Raw genomic sequence first — 23,473 nt, forward strand, 5'->3', positions numbered from 1 at the left:
TGGTGAAATACTCAACGACGACGAAGGTGAACTTGAGGTTCCCCTGAGCCGTGGGCAGGGGTCCGACAATGTCCAGGCCCCAGCGCTGAAGAGGCCATGTGTGGGCGATCAGCTTCGTGAATTGCAAAGGGCTTCCCAAGCGTGGAGAAAACTTCTGATAGGCTTCACAGGACCTTGTTACCCGATTTGCGGCACGAATCATGGCGGGCCAGTAGAAACCTTGACGAATCACCTTTGCCGCTAGGGCCCTAGGCCCTACGTGGGAGCCGCAAGTCCCGCTGTGGACTTCGTGTAGAATTTGGACGCCTTCGGTCTCGGTGACACACTTAAGCATCGGTTGACTGACCCCCTTCTTGTATAGTTGGCCTTTGATTAGTGCAAAGTCCCGGCTTCGGTGTTTGAGGCGCTTGGCTTCATTGATGTCGGTTGGATGATAGTACCCCAGCAGGAACAGGGTTATTGGTGCCCGCTAGTCTTCGGTCATGATGAGGTTGACTATGCGGTGACCCTCACTGTCATTGGTGATTTGGAGCCCCTCTGGGCTGCGGACAGCTGGCGTGCCGATGACGTGGTAGAACACATCGGAGGGCAGGGCCTCGCGCCTGGCGGCTGCCTTGGCCAATGCATCGACCTCCTCATTCTTGGCTCGGTCCACGTGTTGTAATGTGAAACCCTTGAATTGTCTTTCGAGGCTGCGGATGGCGGCAAGGTACTGCATGAGTGCAGGGTCCTTCGCTGTATAGTCTTTCTCGACCTGGCCGGCGACTACCTTGGAGTCTGTTCTGATGATGCAGGTGGTGACACCGAGCACCCTTAGCTTGCGAAGGCCGAGGATGACAGCCTCGTATTCTGCTATGTTGTTGGTGCACCTATCAGACTCTAAAGCAAAGCTGAGGCGTGCTGCATATCTGTGCTTGATCCTGGTGGACGAAGTGATGACCGCCGCGGCGCTTGCCCCCACATGGCACCATGCGCCGTCGCAATGGATTATCCACACTTTCTCTGCGGACGGGTCCGGCTGCGTTATTGGCCCAGTCCAGTCGACAACGAAGTCTGCTAGGACTTGCGACTTGATGGCTGTCCTGGGTTCAAATGTGATGTGGTAGCCGGAGAGTTCGGCTACCCACTTGGCAATCCATACTGATGCCTCCGGGTTTCTAAACAATTCGCCGAGTCCTCTATCTGAGGTGACCCGGACCTTGAATGCCTCAAAATAATGGCACAATTTGCGCGAGGTCATCACGACTACATAGGCGATCTTTTCCAGCTCCATCATATTACATTTTGATGTTGTGAGTACTTCAGAGACGTAATAAACTGGACATTGCCTGGTCGTGCCCTCTCTGGTCTGCTCTTGAACCAGTGTTGCGCTGACCGCATGTGGCGAAGCCGCGACATAGAGCAATAGGGGTAGCGAGGGGTCGGGGCTTGTAAGAATCGCCAATTCCGACATGTACTGTTTTAATGAAGCGAAGGCCGCCGCCTGCTCTAGTCCCCATGCGAAGTCTTTTGCGTCGCGGAGTGTTTTGAGGAAGGGAGGCTTCGCTCCGCGGACTTGGAGATGAATCTGTTGAGGGCGGCCAACCTGTTTGTCAGTCGTTGCACTTCTCTAGCTGACTGCGGGGGCGTCATATTGATGATAGCCTGGATTTTGGTTGGATTGGCCTCAATTCCGCGGTGTGATACCAGGTAGCCCAAGATTTTCCCCTGGCGAACTCCGAAGACGCACTTTTTGGGGTTGAGGCGAAGTCGTGCGTCCCGCATGTTCGCGAATGTTTCGGCGAGGTCAGCCAGGTGGTCTTCCTTGCTTCTGCTGGCGACGACGATGTCGTCCACGTATGTGAATATATTTCTACCGACCTGGCTCTCGAGCACCGTTTTGGTGAGTCGGGAGAAAGTGGACCTGGTGTTCTTAAGTCCCTCCGGCATTCTGATGAAACAATACGTGCCGAAGGGTGTTATGAAGCTGGTGCTTGCCTTGTCCTCCTCCTTCATATATATTTGGTGGTAGCCGGAGAAGCAGTCAAGGAGTGACATGACTTCGCACCCGACCGCACTATCGACGATTTTGTCGATCCGAGGCAGCGGGAAGTTGTCCTTTTGGGGCAGGCCTTGTTAAGACTGGTGAAGTCTATGCACATCCGCCATTTGCCGCTCTTCTTCTGCACCATCACTACATTGGCGAGCCATGTGGGGTAGGCGATTGGCTCGATGAATTTGGCCTCGAGCAGGCGATGCACCTCGGCCTTGGCGGCTTCCGTCTTCTCGTCAGACATCTTGCGTAGCCGCTGTTTCTTCGGCCTCACCAAAGGGTCGATTCCTAAGCCGTGCTCAATGATGGAGCGACTGATGCCGACTAGGTCGAGGGCGGACTAGGCGAAGACGTCTTTATTCTTGGACAGACAGCAGAGGAGCCTCTCCTCGTCATGTGAAGTGAGGTCTTCGCTGATGGTAACCGTCTGCTTGGGCGTTGCCTGGTCGAGGGGGACAGTCTTGGTCCCGTCGTTGCTCTGCAGCTGTGCTTTTTCATGCTCTTTGGCGGTTGGATCGGCAGACCGGGGACTTCACGTTGGGCTGTGAGGCAGTGTATGTTTCTTTGTCCGGGGACGAAGTCTCTTTCTATGTTACGCGCAACCTGCTGGTTGCCGTAAACTGTGATGGCGCCTTGTGGACCTAGGATCTTCATGCACAGGTAAAGTCCGTGGATAGCTGCCTCAAACTTGTTGATAGAGCCCCGGCCCATTATGGCGTTGTACGGGTACACCATGTCGACGATGTCGAACGTGACTTGCTCACTTCGGGCATTGGGTGCTACACCGAAGGAGAGGGGCAACTCTATTTTGCCAACGGGAAAGGTGCCCTTGCCGCCGAAGCCGTACAGGGGGTTGTCCGAGGGCTTGAGCAGGCTGTGGCTTATGCCCATGCGATCGAAAGCATGGAGAAAAATGATATCTGCCTAGCTGCCATTGTCGACTAAGACTTTATGCAAGACCCAGCCTGCCACGTTGCAGTTGATGACCATGGCATCGATGTGGGGGGGCGCTGCGCAGATCGACGTCTCGAGCGTCGAAGGTCAATGGCACGTGGGACCATTTTGTCTGCACGACCGGGTCGGTGATGGCGACGTGGTTGATGCTGCGGTAATGGTCCCTCTTCTGCCGCTTTGTGTCGAAGTCGGCGCTGGACCCCCCAGTAATCTTATGAATGACTCCGCGATATGGTTGATCGGCGAAGTCCTCTTGCTTTGGGGCTTGGGGGTGGTTGTGGTGGTGGATGTTTTGCTGTTGATGGTGTGGGGGTGGGGGTGGGGGAGGTACGATTTGCACCTCCTGGTGGTGTTGGTATGCGTGGTGCGGTGGAAGCGGAGCGGGGCCGTGGTTGTATGGCTTGAGGGGGTTGCTAATATGTGTGTGTGACAACTCTAGGGTTGTCGGCTGGTTGCGCCCGTGCCATCCTTTCTCTGGTGGCCTTCGTCTCTGGGCAGTCTCTTCTGGGGTGCGCGCAGTCTTCGCCGTGGAACAGGCAGTAAAATTTGCGTGGCTGCTGCTCACGCCCCCGGCCCCGACCGCGAGTTTCGTTTCCTCGGCCCTGGGGGGATACTCCTGGCGGCGAGGGGCCTCACCAGCGGGGGGCTGGTTGGCGATGTTGTGCACCTGTTGCTGATTGCGGCCGTCCCGGCCGGAGTCTGCCTGCGAGGGCCTTGTCCATGTGCGGCTGGACTGTGGAGGGTCTTTGGGCTTCCTCTGAGACTCGACTTTGCGCTGGTGGAGCTCTTCAGATCTGGCGTATTTCTCAAACAGCTGATACAGATCCTGGAGGTTCCTGGGCGGATCTCTGATGCAGTGGCTGTAAAGGACGCCGGCCCGAAGGCCACTGATGGCGTAGTGGATGGCAATCTGATCATCGACCGAAGGCAGTTGTGACTTGAGGGTCAAGAACTTGCAGTAATACTCCCGCAGAGCCTCTCGTTCCAGCTGCTTGCATAGTGAGAGTTCAGCCAAGGCGTCGGTGTCTAGGCGATACCCTTGGAAGTTGAGCAAGAATTTGTCTCGGAGACTTTTCTAGGAGTCGATGGACAATGGGGGCAACCTGGTGTACCAGGTGAGGGCTGGGCCTTCGAGGGCAATGATGAATGACTTGGCCATCATGGCGTCGTCCCCTCCGGATGATGCAACGACGACTTGATAGCTCATGATGTACTGTGCTGGGTCGGTGCTGCTGTTGTACTTGGGATAGGTCCCTGCCCTGAAGTTGGTGGGCCATGGTGTCACTTGCAGGTGAGGTGCCAGAGGACTTCGCTCGTCAAGGTAGTTGACGCCTTGGAATGTCGTGGCGTGGGGGATGGTGTGTCCGCGCTGAGGGATGAACAGGTCTTCGATTTGTGCGCGCTGCTGGAGGGGTGGGCCGTGTTGCAGGCTGAGTTGGCCTTCGCTCTGCATGAGCGCGATCTCTTGTTCAAGCTCCTGTGCCTTCTGCTCTTCGTCGCGTATCATCTGCCGCACCTTGGCTTGTGCAGACACACGTTGGCGCTTGGCCTCGAGGATCTCTTTTTGCTTTTGGAGGTTGTGGTTCTTGATGCGCAGGGCGCGCAGCTGTACCTGCTCCTCGGCCGAAACGCCGATGACTTCGCCGTCCTCGGTGGCGTCCGCGCCCTCTGGTGGAGCGAAGCCTGGGGGAGGCTGCTGTTGTCCCCCGGAGCTGCAGGTGCGGAGGCTGCCTTCGGTAGTGGGTTGTTCGTTGCGCTGCTTCTTGCTGTTTGCGTCGTCTTCGCAGGGCTCTTGGAGAGTGTTGTCGACAAGGGCCTTGCCTTTTTCTCGGCCAGCAGTGCTGCCTTCACAGCTTCATCAGCCTTCGATGAGGTTCTCTTGGGTGCCATCGCGGGTGGTGTTTTCGTAGCACGAACGGTGGGCGCCAAATGTTGGAACTTGCTCTCCTGCACAAGTTAATCCAACGGGGTAGTGAAAGTAATGTAGACGGGGTTTCAACTCGAGATGGCAATAGCTCTGTTAATCTAGCCCCTCAAGGGCACTGTGTGGGGGTATTTATAGGTGCCTGAGTGCCCAGCGTCAAGGATTAAGGACGCATGTGCCCTCAGGAGCCCAGGTTCTCCCTGGAATATTCCCATTAAAGCCGGGTTACAGACTGTAATAATAGAATAACCTTTACAATTCAGGCCCGTAATGCGCAACAACAGCGCGGGGCCCGTTATGACAGGCCGGATTGTACGTGGGCTCTCGTGTTGGGCGACCACGCGGGACGGAGCGGCCTCGCCATGGGTCTTCGTCCTTCAGCGCGTCGGACGAAGGGTGCAGTCCGTCAGTCGTCGTCTCCGTTGGTGCAGCGAGACTGGCGAAGGCATCGAGCGGAGGGTAGCGTCTACGCCTTCGCCCCAACAGGGGGTCCCTCCCGGGAGCGAGATCCAGGCGCCGCCGGCGATCCTCCGCCGCCCCTGCGCACGCGCGGACCGTCCGGCCCTAGGGCGCGGACCGTCCGGCCGTCAGGCAGGGATCCCGAGCCTCTATGCTAGGTCGCGGACCATCCGACCCTGTGTCGCGGACCGTCCGCGCCTGACCAGAGAGCACCGCCGCCTCGCGCCAGGTCGGGGACCGTCTGGCCCTGTGCCGCGGACCGTCCGTGCCTGACCAGAGAGCACCGCCGCTGGTTCTTTTGAGTGATTGGCGCCTCCAAAAAGGTGTCAACACATCTATTATGCAGGTTCTTTTTAGGAACATACTAGCTCAGATTTTGGAGACTGTTGCAGAAAGAAGATGCTCAACATGAGGTCCTTGCAGTATGTCGAGCCTTAGAGGGAGATGTGGTAATGGATCACGATTCAAATGCCCCTTCACAAAAAGTTGAAGCCCTTAAATAATGTTAGTTCAAAAATGAATAGGAATACGACCCGGTTCTAATCCGATTCGATCCTTAAAGTTTGTAGTGTAAAATCTAGAACCCATTACCACCCCTACTTAGAGGTGGTGGCTATGAAATTTTTTGCAAGCCATGGTTGGAGATCCAACGCTAGATTAGAGGGCGGTTGATTCGTTCAAGTTCTCTCTTATGATGTTTCCTTTTGTTTAGGCCGTACCTGAGGGGTGCAGTGGGTGCGGTCGCACCGGGCCCCTTAGCCACTGGACGCTAGCACTTTTCCTGTTAAATCTATCTATTCTAGACATAAATACGCAAAGAGCGATGCGCTATCGACTAGTCTCGTTTAGATTGTTAAACTAATGTCTCAATTACTTATCGAATACTCCATCCGTTTCAAAATAGTATTTGTTTTAGCTCTTGATTTTTATATTTACATTCAACTAGATAATGATGAATCCACTAAATAAGCAAAACGAATTCTATTTTGATATAGAGAGAGTATTATGTACTATACACATTATGGTTGCATCGGCAGAGAGAAGCTTTTTAAAATAAAAATTTTTTTGTGAACAATTTATGATCAACAATAACTCAAGAGAGGTTAAATGGCTTGACGATTCTATATATATCGAAAAAAGTTGTTGGATGAGATTGATCTCAATAATATAAGCGATGACTTTGTATCACAAAATGTTAGAAGATATTTTTAATGATATCAGACAACAAGTAAGTGTTTTTGGCTATATTTTAAATGTGTTATCTTATAAACTTCAAAACAGCGCATAATAATTTTTATACGTCAAATATTCGATAATATATGTATAATTATATATATTTGTGTGTGGATGGGGTCTCCATATCGGATTTTGCACTGGGCCCCTGAAAAGTCAGGAACGGCCCTGCTTTTGTTTTTTGGTGAATGTTTGTTATTTTCCGATTTGTAAAGTTGTATGCAAGAGATTGTAAAAGGCTGGAACTTTTTTCCATTATAAAAAAGTAAGTACAATTTAAACGTAAACTAATGGTAACTAAGATATATAAGCAAAAAATAACGTGCAGGGAGGCTATAAGAATACCGAATTTATTTTTTAATAGGAATAACTCTTGAATTTTTGAATCCCTTCATTTTAGAAAAATTGGATTTCACTTAATAAAGTAACTTATTTAGTTTGGAATTTGACATTTCACCACTTTCTAAAAGTTCAGATATAAGCCTATGTCAAATTCATGGGGTGGAGGATGTGAAATGATTTTATACATCAGTAGAATTTGTTTCTACTCTGTAACTTACGTGACACTCTTCGTCTCACTCCTCTATAGTAAAAATGTAGCACATAAATATCCCCAATATCTTGCTAACAATAGTATACAAATATATTTTGCATAAAATAGAATTAGCTTAATTGGTATATACCTAAATTATTATTATTAGAATGAAATTCAATTCTAATGATCCAAACGGGGCGTTACTATATTTACCCTGCTCAATATCATATAATAGAGCAGAAATCTCTACACAAGTTTAGGAAAAAATTATGTGTTGGATCTCTCTAAACATCGGAATGAACGGGCTATGCCTGCAGCAAATGCCCAAACCTACTCTGGACAAATCCACGAAACCGCAGCAAAGATCCCAACATTCAGCTCGTATCAGCAGGCAAGATTTTGCCAGGTCGCTCATAAACACCCTAACGTAATTTGGATTTTCTGTTTACTTTTTATTCCCCCTTGGCGACGGCTTCACGGCCATCGGTTGGCTCCTCGGAAACGGCGGGGCACAGGAGCAGCAACTTGACGCCAAATGATTGTGAGACAAATGACTGTTGTGAGGACGTGCGGCGGGACTACGGGAGTGTTTCAGCATTCCTACGTTGCGTTCGCATATTTCGAAACACGAGCGCAGCGTCGCAGCACATGCAACTTCTATATAATATATAAAGATACGAGACACCAATAACTAAAAGAAACCAGGATAGACACTATGCTACGCGGTCCAACCCAACCAGGTCTCGACGTCTATAAAGGGAGTTCCCAGACCTCTAGGGTCTATTTTTTGTCGCCACTATCCTAACCCATGAGCAAGGGCAGCGGTTCTCAAGGAACGAGCGACGACGGCGGCCCGGGAGGTGCGAGCGGCGTCGGCAGCCCAAAAGGCGCAGCCGTGACCCAGGGAGGCGTGAGAGAGCCACGCGCCTCCTCACTCATCGGCGGCGGATACCCGAGGCGCGAGCGGCGGCGATGGCCCCGAAGGCACGCGTAGCGGCGATGGTGGCCCCAGAGGTGCGAGCGCTGGCAGTGGCCCGAGAAGGAGCGAGTGGCCAGAGGCTCGTGCGACGGCTCCCCATGTGCGGATGGTAGTGATGGCCCCCTCCGCGCGGTTGCGCGAGGCGCGACAGTCTCCGTCAGCGGTAGCCACACGAGGCGCGGGTGGCTCTAACGACGACTGTGTCTTGCGAGGTGCAGGATGCGAGGGTTGGCGATCTGTACGACGGTTCGGGCGTCCTTCGATGATCAACTCCTACGATCTGGTGGTCTCTACTGCGTCCTTCGATGATGACCTCTTCCAATCCTTTATTTATGCATGCGGCTGTTGGTGAGCCTATACTAGGATTGTATTTCATTAATTGTGAAAAAACAGAATCGCAATTTATGGCTTGTGTCCCACGTAGGGGTTCGGTGTTTAGCCGGAGGTTCGACTGACGCGCGTGAGAAGATTTGACCCGGTGGCGCGGACCGAGGATGCCGGGGACTTCCTATAACTATTTGGTACGCAGCTAGTCAAATCTTCTCACGAAATCATAAACCCTAAACCCTAATATACCGACCCTCTCTCTATATATTGTTAACTAATAATAGAACAGCTGGAAACGCGTGAAGACGCACATGAGAAGAAGCCTCCTCACATAACATGAAAAACCGAGAAAGTGCGAAAGAGCGAGCATCAGTTTCTCTATGCGTCATAAGTCAAATACTAGATTCTTCGGATGAAACGGTCTCGATTAACCATCTGAATCAAATCTCACCAAAATTATAAATCTTATCATCAATGAGTGGATCCAATTATCCAAATCTGACCCCCTATTTAATTTCGATCCTTCGTGCATGAACCTAGCCTGTTGAATTAAAGCGATAGATCTCCGGAATCTGACCACCATGCACGATCCTCGATTCTTTTTTTTTAACTAGGTGAGTGCCCGTGCGTTGCAACGGGAATATATAATACAATAATAACTTATATACAAAATGTGTGTTACATTGTTACAAAATGTCCAAAGTACAGCAGAACAAGAAGACTGACTATGATCAACAAATTAATAGAATGAGAAGGCAAATTCAATGAGAAGGAGGACTCAAGTTGAAGTATTCAGTTTTAAAACACATGTATGTTATGCAGGGCAATAATCATACCTCCTTGGTAACCCCAATTGCCTCTTCCTCGCATACCACTTCCTGTGTCTCGATTATATCCACCATTTTCTGGATCAACTTATCAAGATGTGTCATTGCCTAAAACATCACACGAGATCAAGGATATCTGTACCAAGACATCATTCAGTACCACGATGGCATAGGGCGCCGGGTACTCGGTGCCGCTCTCGCCAATGTCACCGAACGCCTTGTAGAAGAGCCAGAAGATGCAGGGCCCGATGACACACCCCATCCCGGTGCCAATCACCTGGCTGATGAACATAGACCTCGGTGACGCCAGCGTCAGGTACCCGGTCTTGAAGTCTTGCATCAGGTCTGAGGTGGTCGACACGATGCTCATCATGACACCATAAGTTGCGAGCCCAACGAGCACGCCACCGTGTGAGAGGCCAGCCCATGCACCGAACACGAAGATAGCGAGCTTGTCGTAGGTGGAGGCGAGAGACCAGTCAGTGAGGCCACTTCCATAAGCATTGCAGAAGGCCAGCACAGGTGCCACGACGCAGGCTACTAAAATGTAGTACCACTTGAGTTGCAGGAAGATCTGAGGAAGGGTGCCAATAGATATAGCAGCAACTGCAACATAGCCCCCGTATGCAACTGACTTGGGAATCTGGTCTTTTAGAAAATTCTCGATGCGACGTTCATCGTCAAAGGATACAGCCTCCGTACTGGACATGGAACTGCCATTGTCCGAAACAGGAAGCATGCTTTTTGAATTTTGCTGCACCTGCACCATTGATATGAAACCCGCAATTGTGCGGATCAGCACCTTAATGAAGTTGTATAAACCGTCCCCAAGGATCAAAGCGATGGAAATGAAAACCCTATAAGCCTGCAACCCATGTAAACTTGAGTCTTCCAGGTTAGCTGGGTACCAACTCCCCTTCTTCTTGGCAATGAGAGGCCACATTAAACCCCATGAGAGGATACCACCCAGCAGAACAGACACATTCACGATGTATGGGCAGATCATGCCAACTCCAACGTAAGTAGGAGAGAAGTCAAAGAAGAACCTATTGTTATAAGCTTCAAGGCCCAATGTTGGGAAATTTTTGAATCCACACTCATCCCCTGCAGTGTAGAACCACTGAAAAAAGCCCCAGAAAAAGCTAAACACGAAGTACTTGCCCAACGTCTTTACTTGCTTCTTTGCAAGCTTGGCTCCCTCAGGTGTGTGAAAACCGTTGATGAGATATGCAGTGGCTGTGCCACTTGGATAGGTCAACTTGTATAGTCAACAATCATAATCTTTCTTAGGGGTACAAGTGCAAAGAGACCAATAAAACTGACAAGGAATAGGAACCCTATCATCCATCCAAGGTGAGGATCCTTTATGTTATTAGCATCTTTAGCCTCTGTTGCTTGTTTAGCTATTTTTTCACTCATTCCAAATAGATAACTGCCAAAGCCACCGCTGAAGGCGACGCCGTAGGCAGAGACAACGCAGGTCTGGATGACGGTGTTCTCCTGCCTGGTGAAGGGCTGGCGGAGGAAGCCCATCCTCTCGGCAGCGGCGGTCCACATGCGGACGAAGAAGACGCCGAGCAGCCCAGCGGAGACATTGAGGGAGGGGATGATCCCCGTGGTAAGGTTGAGCTTCATGACTATGACGCTGAACATGACGGCCAGCAGCGCGTTGACGACGAATGCCCGCAGCGTGAGCTGCTCCCGCCACGACGACACCGCCTTGTCCGCGAACACCCGCTCCACAGACGCCTGGTCATCGGTCGACGCCATTGCCGCCCAGCCCCTCGCCCTTGCCCACGTGGCGGTGCCACAGCGCGGGGGATGCAGCCGCCGCCTCGGGCACCTCATCCTCGGCCCCGCCCCCGCCTCCAGCGGTGGTGTGCGGCGCCATTTGGTTGGGCGCTCGTGCTCGGGACTCAGGTTGGTGTTTGGTGCCCCTCGCCCTCGCCTTTGAGTGGTGGTTCAAATCGTGGGGGCAGCGAGGGGGAAGGCGGCGATTGTCTCGATGGCGTTGGGGAAGGCGGCGATTGTCCGAGCGGAGCGAGGGAGACGACGGATGGGGGCGAGGGGACGAACGATGGAGGGGCACTGTGCGGAGAATGGAAGGGCACAACACAGAGAATGGAGGGGCATGGGCGTGGTGGCAATGAAAGCGCGACCGAGATCCCGGGAGGGAGCGGAGGGGAGGATGTCGGGGCCGATGATGGCGGCGACGAAAGCGCGACCGAGATCCCGGGAGGGGAGCGTCGGGAGGCAGAACACCACTGTGTGGACGCCTACAATACACAATTAAGTAATAGTAGAGATTATTATGCAGAAAAAGAAAAAACGGGTACCCGAATTCCGGGTAGCCGTATCCGACCCGAATATTCGGTTATTTACCGGGTAGTTCTCGTTCCGTATCCGACCCGAATCCGAAGCTACAGTATCCGGGTATTACCCGTATCCGTCCCGAATATAAAAATAACTGAATCCGTATCCGAAAAATGGGTATTTGCATTATCCTTTTCCGGTACCGGACGGGTATATCTAATCCGTTTTTACCCCTAGCTCCCACCTCCTCGGCTCCTCCCTTTTTCCTCACACGCACATCACAGCTACAAGTCTACAACAACCCGCAGGTCCACCGCGGCGTGCTCTCCGTCGATCATAACCTCTACAGGGACGGCTCTACGCGCTGGATGGTCGACCAGCTGGCCAAGGTTCTCGCTAAGCTCAGCGTGGTCAACGTGCTCACCAGCGTGCAGGGAGAGATTCGAAAGGTACTTCTTATGCAGCAGGTTTAACTAACCAGAACACCCGTACCTCCACAGCTCCACTGTCGGCTCTCCTCTACTACATTTATTAATCTCCTCTTGCTATGATTTTGGTTTGGTCAACTTTGAACTTCAATTCATTCCCTTTTATATGTATCATGCGAATGACCGAACTCTCTTTTGAGTAGTAATGAACAAACTGTTTGTTTTTGTTTTCCAAATCATTCCCGATCAGATGTCCAAGGTTCCGAACTCTGACCATATTCTCTTCTTTATATACTCCGTACATGAATACTCCATGGTGTTCGACATGCCCATAAACTCTGGCTGAGCAATGAGGACGAGAAACATTAAAAAGAACACACATACATTTCAAACCAATCGAATGAGACTATGGTCAGCACAACAAAATCTGGAGACCCTGATAGAAATAATTAGGATGTTGCCTAAAGAATGTTCAGAAGCAGAAACATCAGATGGGCAATGTAAACATTTCAAGTTCGGTTCAGCACAGTTTCGTATTCCAAACGTGAGCAAGAGCCTCTGTAAAGAAAATGGGCATTAACATAATTCCAGTTTATGGCGACCAAAAATCAACGGTAACTAACAATCATCTAGAAGCTGAATTAACGAACGTTCAAATGGCATACAACAAAGTGGGGGCAAGATAAGTTCATGCCGTTGGAGCATTCCCAGGTAAGTCCGAAATTTTCATGGTAAAATTCATTCAACTACAGCTAACAAGTCTGACTCACGGCAGAAGCAGTGCTTCTCGTCATCAGTACCAAGCTCCACCTACAACACAATGAGCTAAGTCAGCTAGGTTGATTGAATCGGAAAATGTAGGGCTCGCGGCAAGGCCAAAAAAAATTGTTAAGAGAAAATAAGCCAGTTACCTCATAAGCATTGATGTCTGAGAAGAGAACCTGCAAGTGCAAACTGGTTACAGTATTCTACATTATGAGCATTGTACTACGGTAAAAGTAAAAGTACATTCAACAAACTATGCAAACTGTAAGAATTGACACAGTAACAATTTCAATTGCCGGAAAAATTGACAAGGATAGAAAACAAAAATAAAGCATGTCTATTTCTAGCGTGACAAGCAGATTTCAGTAGCAGACAATGTCATAATGGTAGCATCTTGCAAATTAGCACACTATATTTGTTTTAGAAACATAACCACTCTTCAATCTACTCAAGTAAACATAGTCCATTCACTTAGTTCCTTTGTCCAAGATAAACAATAAAATTGAATAGTAAGATTAGAAGACAAACCACAAAGCAAAGTGTGACATAATATGATAGATTGTTCTCCAAAGTATAAACAAAAGTGTGAAATATATGATAGATTGTTCTCTAAAGTATAAACAAACTTCACACGCAAAGCACAAAAATGCTACTTGTTTGCACAAGTGAGCATTTGAGCATGCATCAATAAGAGTTAAGTCATAAAATGTTCCTTACCTTCTTCCCAGCCTCAACTTCACTGACTTCAGCACCGATCGATAGAATCTAGCATGAACAATACAATGTGGTCAGACTATATCCTACTAAAATTAACAATCACAGAAACAGATAGTAGTGCCTTCAAGATCTCACCTCACCCATCAGATATCTCTCAAACTTAACAGCAGATTTTGGTAGCAATACACCGCCAGCAGATTTCTGCATGAATAAAACAGTTTTGTCAGAAACTCAGAACTCAGAACAATCAATTATATCAAACTATCAACTTCTAAAAACTTCAGCAGACACATGTGCATTCCTGTAATACAGTTTCACAGGAAACAGGATTGTACAGTAATTCAGGTATAGAAAAGGACGGGTGCAACAGTTGATTCTAAAATTTTAAAATTACAGAGCCCTGCTAACATGTCAAACTAACCACACTTATTGATAGTACTGCAATATCTCTAATCGGTGCAGTAAACAGAATACTGTAATTATAGTTGGGGGAGTGTTAGCTTGAGTGAATCAATTATACTGCTATATAAATAAACTCAGATTCCATAAGACATTTCAAAACCCAAGTGGTCGTAGTTGCTCTCAAAGTCAGAGTAACTACAGCACTTAGGCTTTATACGGCTACACTCGTATCCGTCTCAATCCATGCGTATTGGAGTGGAGACACGATTGATAGCGGAGAGACCTCAGGGATCTGCTCAAGACGGACGAGAACCCGGTCGTTCTGCGGCGCCACCTGCCCCCCCAAAAAAAACCAAGAACCACACCGTTAGACTTAGATCACAAATTCCACCCAGCAAACCTTGAAGACTCGAAACCAGAGCGCATGGATTCACACAGCAGCGAACCCACCCACCTTGGCAGGGTCGTACTTAAGCGCGGCCACGCGCAGTCCAGCCCGTCGGGTGTGGGCAGCGCCTAGCGGCCTGCGGCTGCTGCCGCTGCTGGCTAGGAAGGGCGAGGTGGACATGGCGGCGAGGAGTGAGGGCACCATTGGAGCGGAGACCAGGGGGCGGAGGCGCGGAGCGTGGAAACTTCCAGAACGACGGGCTTCCTCTCTCTCTCTAGAGGATAGTTGCGTCGCGTGCTGAACTGAGACAAAAACAAGAACCACATGATTCTTATCAGTAATAACCCATTCTAACCAAGATTGATATACAGAGAGCAGTAAATTCACCATAGACCTTGCGAACATATTCATGGTGTGGGTTGGCTTCCGAACCCGAACTCGGACCTTTCACCTTTGGAGTTCCTGGCTTTCTCTGCCGCGTCGTCGTGACGCGGAGAGATCTGGGAGGAGGAGCGAAGGACGGGAAGTTGCCGCCGAACCCGAACCTGCCGTACCGGGAGGACTGCTGGAGCAAGGGCGAGACGGCCGCGCTCGTCGACGCCTGGGGCTCGCGCTACCTCGACCTCAACCGTGGGAGCCTCCGCCGGCCGCAGTGGCAGGAGGTCGCCGACGCCGTCAACTCTCGCCCCGGGGCCTCCGCGCGCCGCCAGACGACCAGGGGATCTGGGGGCGACGCACGCGGGGGTAGGGTACATAGGATGGACGGTCCGGATAAGCACTTGCGTCCCCAGCCCCGGCAGGATCGCCGTCGCAGCCATCGGTCGTAGGCTACTACTCCAACAGCGCTAGGGTTTGCTTCGGCTCGCGGATGGGGCGGTTTGTGCGCGTGATCCGTGGGCAGTTGGGGAATCTCGACGTGGGGGGCGGGCGTGAGGGGGAGGGGAATCGTGGCGGCGGGGGCAGCGCGTGATCCGCGGCCGTTAGGGAATCGCGGCGGGTGTGGTGCGGGCGTGCGCGTTATCTGCGGGTGGAAGGGGATGCGGCGTTGGGTAGAGGCGGGGGCAGTCTACAGTTCGCTCTTAATAGTTGTAGAGATATCGCGCGCGTTCCTCTTATACAGCTGGTCAGTACTCAGTGGACGGCGTTCCGGTGCGCGTGTTAAGAACCACTAGCCCTCAGACATGTAAAAGAATTGAATAAATAATCTAATAGGTAGTCATAATAACGCTAATAAATCTTTAGAGTAAAATTCATTAACAGAGATCTCTCTATATACGAAGAGTATGCTAGAATTAAGACGGAATCCTGTCAATTCTCTTGTCTCCAAACCGGTCTTTATTGGAGTGAATATATTGTTGTTGCTTATAGACGAGATCCTATGATCACCTGACGTCGTGACGGTGATTTTTTTTCTGAGTATCGAGTGACACTCAGTAAAGTTTTTGCCGAGTGTCTGATAAAAAATATTCGACAAAGAAACCGTTGTCGATATGCAATTCACCGAGCTTTTTTTGTCGAGTGTCACACTCGGCAAATACTTCGCCGAGTGTTTTTCAGACTTTACCAAGTGTTTCAGAGACTCGGACGCTCTTTTAGGGTGTGTTGAAATGATAACGATTCATAATTTTATACTCAAACATGGCAAATATGTGAACGTGCAACGTACCTATGTTTCCATTCGAGGGTGCACGGCAGCTCGTGGACAGCAGGGTGGACGGCATGCAGCTGTTCGACGCAAGGCCGTTCGCGTGGCGTCGTACGGTGGGTACGCAGCCAGCGCGTGTGCGTCGTGTGGCGCAGCTGAGCAGAGGCAGCGGCGCGTCCTCCGGCTGCCCGCCGAATAATGTTTCGTCGTCGCCGGCGCCGGCGGGTGGTCGTGGATGGACCGGCAGCTGGGACCCGAGTGCGTCGCGTGGTCGAGGACCAACTACTGCAACGATGTCTGGCGGTTTCCACACGCCGGCCGAGCTGCAAGACCGACTGATGATGCATGGCTCACTGGTTCTGAGTTCGTGCCATTCTGATGTACAGTAACAAACATACAAACAGCGACAGTGCTGTTGTTTGGCACGCAGATTAAAACGGAAAATATGGTGGATATTGAATCCTGTTTGTAGACGAGTAACTATTCATCAGCAATAATAGAGTTTAATTTCTCGGAATCGGAACAATAAAATGTGGATGCTATCCATTGGGTTTTATTACATGATGACGACGAACCAATGCTAAAACAAAAGCACCACTCTGTCAGAGAAACGACCATGATAATTCTGACCCGAGAAGCAAGCTAGTGAAGCAGCCGCCGGATCGGAGAAGAGCATAACAGCAACTCATCACCGATCTCTAATAAAGAATCAAAACTGTACTACACTCGTTCCTGTGCTCATCAGATGTACAAAACCTAGTAGTGATCGATCAGCGGAAAATCGAGCTCGCTGTCAAACAGATGAATTGGCCCTGGTCACCAACAAAGCAAACGCGCACGCGCGCGATCGATCGATCGATCCATCATATCCCCTGTCGTTGCAGCGAGCATTCTGTGGGGAACTCGGACTCGTTGAACCTCTTGTGGTCGGAGCAGTAGTCGTAGACCATGTACTGGTCGCTCGCCGCCCGCAGGTCGTCCAGCGTCCGCTGGTCCAGGTCGAAGCGCGCCGAGTCCTTGGGCTCGGCGCCGCACCACGACACGCCGGGCGACGGCTGGCACCAGGCGAAGGTGTAGTTCCGGTAGTAGGCGACGAAGGGCGCCTCCGACCAGTCGGTCTTGACGCGCCCGCCCTGCGTCGCCCACTCGTCCGCGTCCCACAGGCTGCCGTACACCCGCTGCTGCTGCCACGTCGGGAACGCCACGCCGTACTCCTCGTAGTTCTTGAACGCGCGGATCGCCTTCCCGTCCACTTTGATCCTGCAGATCTCTCATCGGAATGATAGTGCGTGTGCATGGCCCTGAGTTAGTTGCAGATTAAACGAGAGATCCAAGAGCTGATCGATCGATGAACCTGAACGCGTACGTGAATCGATCTGAAGATGCATGCACCGGCAGGCAAGAGGTAGTAGTATTTGTACTCACAGGATGTACTTGGGGTTCCACTCGATGGTGTAGGTGTGGTAGTCGGCGGCGGGGTCGAACGGGAGGTAGAACTGCTGCTCCCGGCCGCCGACGCCGTTGACGAAGATGTTGGTGTGGAGCGTGATTGGCTGCCCGGTTTCGTTGCCGAGGAACTCCAGGTCGATCTCGTCGTGATACGACCAGGGGCCTTCGGAGATCGTCTGCATGTGCGGTGCACCGTGCACACGCGCATCGAAAGATTCCACGTGTCAAGGAAAGTCAACTCGACGCACACTGCCATGCATGTGCATGCGACTGTAGATGTCGCCGTTGAAAACAGTGTACTACTACTACTGATGACTGGCATGCCAAATCGGCTTGAGAAACCATAGTCTCTAGATCGGTGCAGTCGCAGCATAGCCGGAGAGTGAACGAGACCGAGAGATCTTACGTAGGCTGTGGCGACCACGCCGGCGGAGTTGCCATCGACGAGCTTGATCTCCATGCTGATGGTGCCGTAGAGGTACATGTCCTTGGACCGGAAGCAGGAGCCCTGCTGGTCGTCCAGGGACAGCGCCAGCGACTCGGTCTCGCCGTCCATGAAGAAGTAGGTGTGGCTTGCGCCCCAGATGAGCTCGATGTCCTTGTCCATGGTCGCCGCGCTCAGGTGCATCCCTAGCATCAGCGCTACGCCGACGAGAAGTACGCTTCGCCGGAGCTTGTTGGGGCTGCAAAGCAATGCAGCCATGGCTAGCTAGCTAGTAGCTAGGTTACGAGCTTGCTTGGAAACTATAACTGGCGTGGCGGCCTCTAGCTAGCTAGCTCCGATCCCAGTATCCCACGCAGTGTGGAGAGGTCAGAGGTCTGTTTTATTTATAGGGAGAGTCAATAGGTGGAGATGGTGCATTGGTGCCTAGAGGATTTTGCGGAGGAGGCGGACAGCAAGGCAAGCGAGGAATCGAATGTTAGGCTGGCTCATAGCAACTCCAACAGAAGATGTAAACTAACTCCAAAGATATTAAGGAAGAAAAATGATTTTTTTTTCTCCAACAGCTCTCTCATTCTTTCCAAAAAAAATATCTGCTTGATTGGTTGCCCGTATCATTTTATTCTGTATCAGTGTGTGCGTTGACTTTATGTGAGTCACTGTTTGGTTACCTGTACGTAGGAGACGTGGTTTGCATAAACAGATGCAACATAAGTCATTTCATTTGCATCCACAGAAACGCTCAAAACTGGCGTATCCACCTAGCCACCCTAGCGGGAGCCTGCACGCTCCTGTACAGGTATCCAATCAGACTGTATGTGTCCCTCATCCGCGCTCTCATCCCTCGTATTTTCGCGTGATTTATATCTCCCCAATACGTGTGCATGATGACTCCCGTATTTTTTTATTCTGCCGCATGCATCCATGCAGAGCTAGATAGAGGATTTTTTTTTCAATTTTTTAAGTTTTTAGACTTTATTTAAGGAAACTGTTGGAGTACGCACTATAATTCGCTCCTAAGATTTTTTTAGAGTATCCTTAATAATCATGTTTTAAGAAAATATTTTTAGCATTTTTTTGGAGTTGCTCTCAAGCTCCTATCCGTCTCGTGAACGCTAAACCCTAAACCTCAACTCGATCAGATATGTTTCTCCTTGATGAAATTTAGTGAAGACAAACTTGTTAGACGTCGTACTCTCGATCGCTCCTGGTAAGAGCTTGTTCGGTTAGCTCTCAATCCATGTGGATTGAGTGGGATTGGATGAGTTTGAATCCCAAACAGCTCAAACTTCTTCACAATTTTTTCCAATCTCATCCAATCCATGTGTATTGGGAATAACCGAACAAGCCCTAAGCTGCTCCAATTACTTTTTTTAGTTGACAGTGAACTGTTTGACTTTGGTGACGGAGCTAACTAGCTAAGCAGATCTGACTGACTTGACAAGGTTAAACAACAAGCAATGCACATCGTACGCGAGGCCAAGTATAGCTGGTTTCGTATTGGGCTGCGTAAAATATGTTATTGATTCCGTATTGTTGGTTTCGTATTGGGCTGAAAGTGAACAGGGCCCATAGACAAATAGCTTCTTCCCGTTGGTATCAATTACTTGATGTTGTCGCTAAAGAAAAAAGAGTGCAGCTATCAATTTATTCCCCTGTAGAAACACAAGTACTCAGAGCAGAGCGGAAGCACAAATGCAGAGCTCAAGAGAACTGAAGGTACAAATGATCAAGCTGCAGAGTCTACTGAACCCAACAAATGAACTGGATAGCTTCACAGCAACAGCACACGGACTCTGAAAGGCACCGCTAACTAGACTGCAAATCTGAAGGAGAGCAGGCTAGCTGTTGTCACTATGAGCCATAGTTTCAGAAACGATACAGAACACGTTGTAGTTCAGATTTCCATGAAAAATATCAAATCCAAACAAATCAAATCTGACAGGCACAAAATTTGAGGCACGTACTCACAAAACCATGGACAGTCTATTTTTTTAAAAGAAAAATACCTCAAAATATCGAAATTATAGCACACATTTCAAAGAAATTCAGGAACCCAATGAAATGGGAAGTTTGGAGAAACCAAAACTAAAGAGCTTGAGGACATTAAATCAATTGATGAATAAGAAGTCTTCTCACACCCCCAAGTCGCAGCCAAAAATGAAGAATAAAAATCCACCAAATAGGTCATTAATCACAATAAAAGAAAAAAACCAGAGATAGCAGGGGGGAGAAAAATGCTGCATAAAAGAAATTGGAGAGGTACTCAACTCTCTCTACTAATATCTACTCCTCCTCAAGCATTTGGCATGATTAGGGTTGGCTGGACCGCAGGAGACAATCACCCAACCTTCCACATGTCCATGAGAAAAGACGAAAATACTCGTAGAAGCTAAAACTAGATATACGCTCCCGAGAGACAAAACGGTATAGATTTTTTTCTTCTTGCTGTTCATAGGACATGTACCCGGTGTTATCGTGGCTTCATTTTATTGTAGATGCAAGGTTTAGGAGCATGCCACGCGTCCTCTGATTCACATTCTAGCTCGTGGAGTAGGTGAGTGGGGAAAAAAAACAAGAGAAAAAGGAAGGAGATGGTACACTGCTCGTAGCTTCGCAGGTCCTACCAAGGCTTGGACTACGCGCCGACCCTGCGATACGGGCCAAAAGCCCAAAGCATAGCATGCGGCCGGAATAGGAAACGCGGCCGATCACGACCAGAGGTCCAAACCCAAAAAGACTCCACCCACGCAGCTGGCAGCGTTGAAGTTCTGGGTAACCGTCACCGCCTCACCGGCGTGGCCAGTTGAGCGGGCCGGTGGTAAACTGGTCGGTGCCCCACGGCCACGAGAGCTCAGAGATGACAAGCAGGAACGAGCATTCCCCAGGAAATTATAAACTCAATCAAGTTGACAGATTGTAATTTGTTCACGTTCAAATTATCACTCTGAACCGCCCGATCTCGTGCTGATCTGATTCGATGCATGATGCTTGCTGTGGCGGACAGGCATTGGTCAGTTTGTAACCGATGCCCACACGAGCATATCGGCAGCAAGAATTCCTAGCAAACCGACTACTAGTACTAGGAGGCACATTGCACGTTGGTTGGCTCATCCACGGCACGCCCCACGGCCACGGGTGAAGTCATGCTCGTGGCTTCCAGTTGGCAGCCAGCCGCGCGCGGCATTCAAGCCGGTGGTTGGTTGGTTGGTTGGGCGCCCGGCCCGGCTTCCGCCGCCGCTGCTTCCTGCGACGTCTGCTGTGAGCTGTCTGGTCGTCCGGCACCGGCAGTCAGCTAGCTGTACAACGCGGCCAAAGGAACACGACCGGGATTCAGAAAACCCGCGTGGCCCTCCTTTCCGAAGAACTCATGTCCCCCGTGCGTTCGGCACCGGGACCGGTCGCCGCCCTCGCATCGTATGCACTGACTGACCCCACCGTCGTCGTCTCGCGCGCGCGGCTGCACTGCACCCGCACAGGCACAGCAGCACGGCGACAGGCAGGCACAGCAGCCTCGCTGTCGTCCGCGCATCGCCAGCCGGACTCCAGGAACGAGACGCGAACATGCGCCTCAGCAGCCTCCGCGCTCTGCTCTGCTCTGCCCTGTCCTACATCTACATGCATGAGCGCGTCGATCGATTCATTCTTTCCGTCCTCATCCCGGCCATTCCTTGCCTGCCCGCCGCGCGGACTCTATATAAGCCTTGTGCCCCATCTCATCAGCATCCATCACCACCATCTCCGATCCATCTCTTCGGCTGCCTGTGCTACCCTTCCCTTCACCTCACACAGGAATATACTACACATTCCTGCCTTAGATACATATATACTTTTTTACTGAAAAAAAAGGCTGAGCCGGTGCGAGCGAGGCTTGAGCAATGGCGAGCGCGTTTAGCTCGAGGGCATGCGCGCTGCTGGCGCTGCTCCTGGGGCTCTGCACCGCCGGCGCGGCGGCGGGCAGGGTGGACGACGGGCTGGAGGTGACGTGGGGCGACGGCCGCGGGAGCGTCTCGCCCGATGGCCAGGTGCTGACGCTGTCGCTCGACCGCACCTCCGGCTCCGGGTTCCGCTCCAAGGACACGTACCTCTTCGCGCGCGCCGACGTGCAGATCAAGCTCGTCCCCGACAACTCCGCCGGCACGGTCACCACCTTCTACGTAAGCTTCCTTCTCTTCTCTTCTTTCTCGGCCTTCCAGTTTCAGTTCAGCAACGCATGCACGTCCGAGCTGACCAGAGCGCCACCAGCTGCCAACGGGTTTCTGACGACGGGTGCATGCAGTTCATCTCGGAGGGGCCGTGGGATGTCCACGACGAGGTCGACCTCGAGTTCCTGGGCAACGCCAGCGGGCAGCCGTACACGCTGCACACCAACGTGTACGCCAGCGGCAACGGCAGCAGGGAGCAACAGTTCCACCTCTGGTTCGACCCCACCGCCGACTTCCACACCTACTCCATCCAGTGGACGCAGCAGCACATCCTGTAAGTTTCAGAACTACTACTACTACCATCACCATTCCAGCATTTGGCCGAAGCCGATCAGCAGCGACTCAGCATCAGTCAGCCAATAATCCTCATTCTTCTTCGCTACCCTACTATCCGTCGCATGCAGCGTGCTGGTGGACGGGACGCCGATCCGGGAGTTCAAGAACCACGCGGACCGGGGCGTGCCGTACCCGTCGTCGCAGCGGATGCGCCTCTACGGCTCGCTGTGGGACGCCGAGGACTGGGCCACGCAGGGCGGCCGCGTCAAGACGGACTGGTCGCGGGCCCCCTTCGTGGCGCAGTACCGCAACTTCACGGCCGCGCCGCCGGCCACGGCGGCGGCCGGCCAGTACGGGCAGCAGATGGACGCGGAGGCGCAGCAGGCCATGAAGTGGGCGCGGGACAACTACATGGTCTACGATTACTGCGCCGACACCAAGCGCTTCTCGCAGGGCGCGCCGCCTGAGTGCTCCATGGCGTAGTCGGCGTATAGAGGTGCTGGGCTGAACCACGGTGCACTTCGATTGCGATGTCGATCAGTGCACACTATATACGACGCACGGGTCAATTCATTATTTATACCGATCGATCGATTCTTTGGTGTGAAAGAATACTCTAGTACTATAATTTAATTCATTTGATTGGTCGCAAGAGATTCGTTTAAAATCAATCGTTTATGTTTATACTACCCAAGTTTAGTTTCAGAGGTTGGCCAATGAAGCAGCACCAGCAGCTTGTTGAGATTTATTCTGGCCAGACATGAATGTTCCTTCCTTTCCTCGGGAAACCAGAGCAAGTTCCTTGATACTACGGGCACTTGTAGCTTTGCGTGTCATCTCTTTTTAGAACAAACTTCTCAGCCTAGCTTTTACTAAACAAATTTTATGATCAACTTCGCATAACCTTTTCACTATGCAACATCTTCGGATAAGGTTTTGTGGCTAAAAAACTTTCTTAAGAGCTTGTTCGGTTATGTTGACACATTTTTCGGGCGCCAATCACTCAACAAGAACCGGCGGCGGTGCTCTCTGGTCAGGCGCGGACGGTCCGCGGCACAGGGCCGGACGGTCCGCGATCTGGGCGCAGGAGCGGTGTCTTCCCTGCGTCACGCCGGACGGTCCGCAGCTCTGGGCCGGACGGTCCGCGACCTGGCAATAGGGTCGTCTTCCTCC

The 23,473-nt window shown here is 51.2% G+C and overlaps 3 protein-coding genes and 1 pseudogene across 5 annotated transcripts; 1 reads left to right on the forward strand and 3 right to left on the reverse strand.

Moving 5' to 3' along the window:
* Window positions 1–9,361: 9,361 nt before the first annotated feature.
* On the reverse strand, window positions 9,362–11,161 carry LOC103648414 (probable metal-nicotianamine transporter YSL14; annotated as a pseudogene).
* Window positions 11,162–12,512: 1,351 nt separating this feature from the next.
* LOC103645976 (10 kDa chaperonin 1, chloroplastic) lies at window positions 12,513–15,376 on the reverse strand. 2 transcript variants are annotated; one of them, XM_020548150.2, is made up of 6 exons: window positions 14,350–15,334; window positions 14,179–14,229; window positions 13,629–13,694; window positions 13,494–13,541; window positions 12,923–12,952; window positions 12,513–12,821 (listed from the first exon to the last, which is right to left on the reverse strand). In XM_020548150.2, the coding sequence occupies exons 1-6, from the start codon at window positions 14,692–14,694 to the stop codon at window positions 12,750–12,752; spliced, it is 612 nt and encodes a 203-aa protein (XP_020403739.2). In that variant the 5' UTR covers window positions 14,695–15,334; the 3' UTR covers window positions 12,513–12,749. The 2 variants fall into 2 exon arrangements, with proteins under 2 accessions (XP_020403739.2, XP_020403740.2); XM_020548151.3 differs by lacking the exon at window positions 14,179–14,229 and having other exon boundaries at window positions 14,350–15,376.
* A 1,033-nt stretch (window positions 15,377–16,409) lies between these two features.
* On the reverse strand, window positions 16,410–18,200 carry LOC103645977 (xyloglucan endotransglucosylase/hydrolase protein 24). Of its 2 annotated transcripts, none has more exons than XM_020548152.1 (3): window positions 17,784–18,200; window positions 17,354–17,553; window positions 16,410–17,229 (listed from the first exon to the last, which is right to left on the reverse strand). In XM_020548152.1, exons 1-3 carry the CDS (start codon window positions 18,078–18,080, stop codon window positions 16,722–16,724), a joined length of 1,005 nt encoding a protein of 334 aa, XP_020403741.1. In that variant the 5' UTR covers window positions 18,081–18,200; the 3' UTR covers window positions 16,410–16,721. The 2 variants fall into 2 exon arrangements, with proteins under 2 accessions (XP_020403741.1, XP_008668932.1); XM_008670710.2 differs by having other exon boundaries at window positions 16,410–17,188; window positions 17,784–18,197.
* Window positions 18,201–21,543: 3,343 nt separating this feature from the next.
* Window positions 21,544–23,005, forward strand: LOC100283318 (xyloglucan endotransglucosylase/hydrolase protein 15). The gene is made up of 3 exons (NM_001156220.2): window positions 21,544–21,976; window positions 22,099–22,298; window positions 22,429–23,005. Exons 1-3 carry the CDS (start codon window positions 21,698–21,700, stop codon window positions 22,781–22,783), a joined length of 834 nt encoding a protein of 277 aa, NP_001149692.2. The 5' UTR covers window positions 21,544–21,697; the 3' UTR covers window positions 22,784–23,005.
* Window positions 23,006–23,473: the final 468 nt, after the last annotated feature.

This window comes from Zea mays, chromosome 2 (assembly GCF_902167145.1).
Source record: "Zea mays cultivar B73 chromosome 2, Zm-B73-REFERENCE-NAM-5.0, whole genome shotgun sequence".
In the NCBI taxonomy this organism is placed as follows: domain Eukaryota; kingdom Viridiplantae; phylum Streptophyta; class Magnoliopsida; order Poales; family Poaceae; genus Zea; species Zea mays.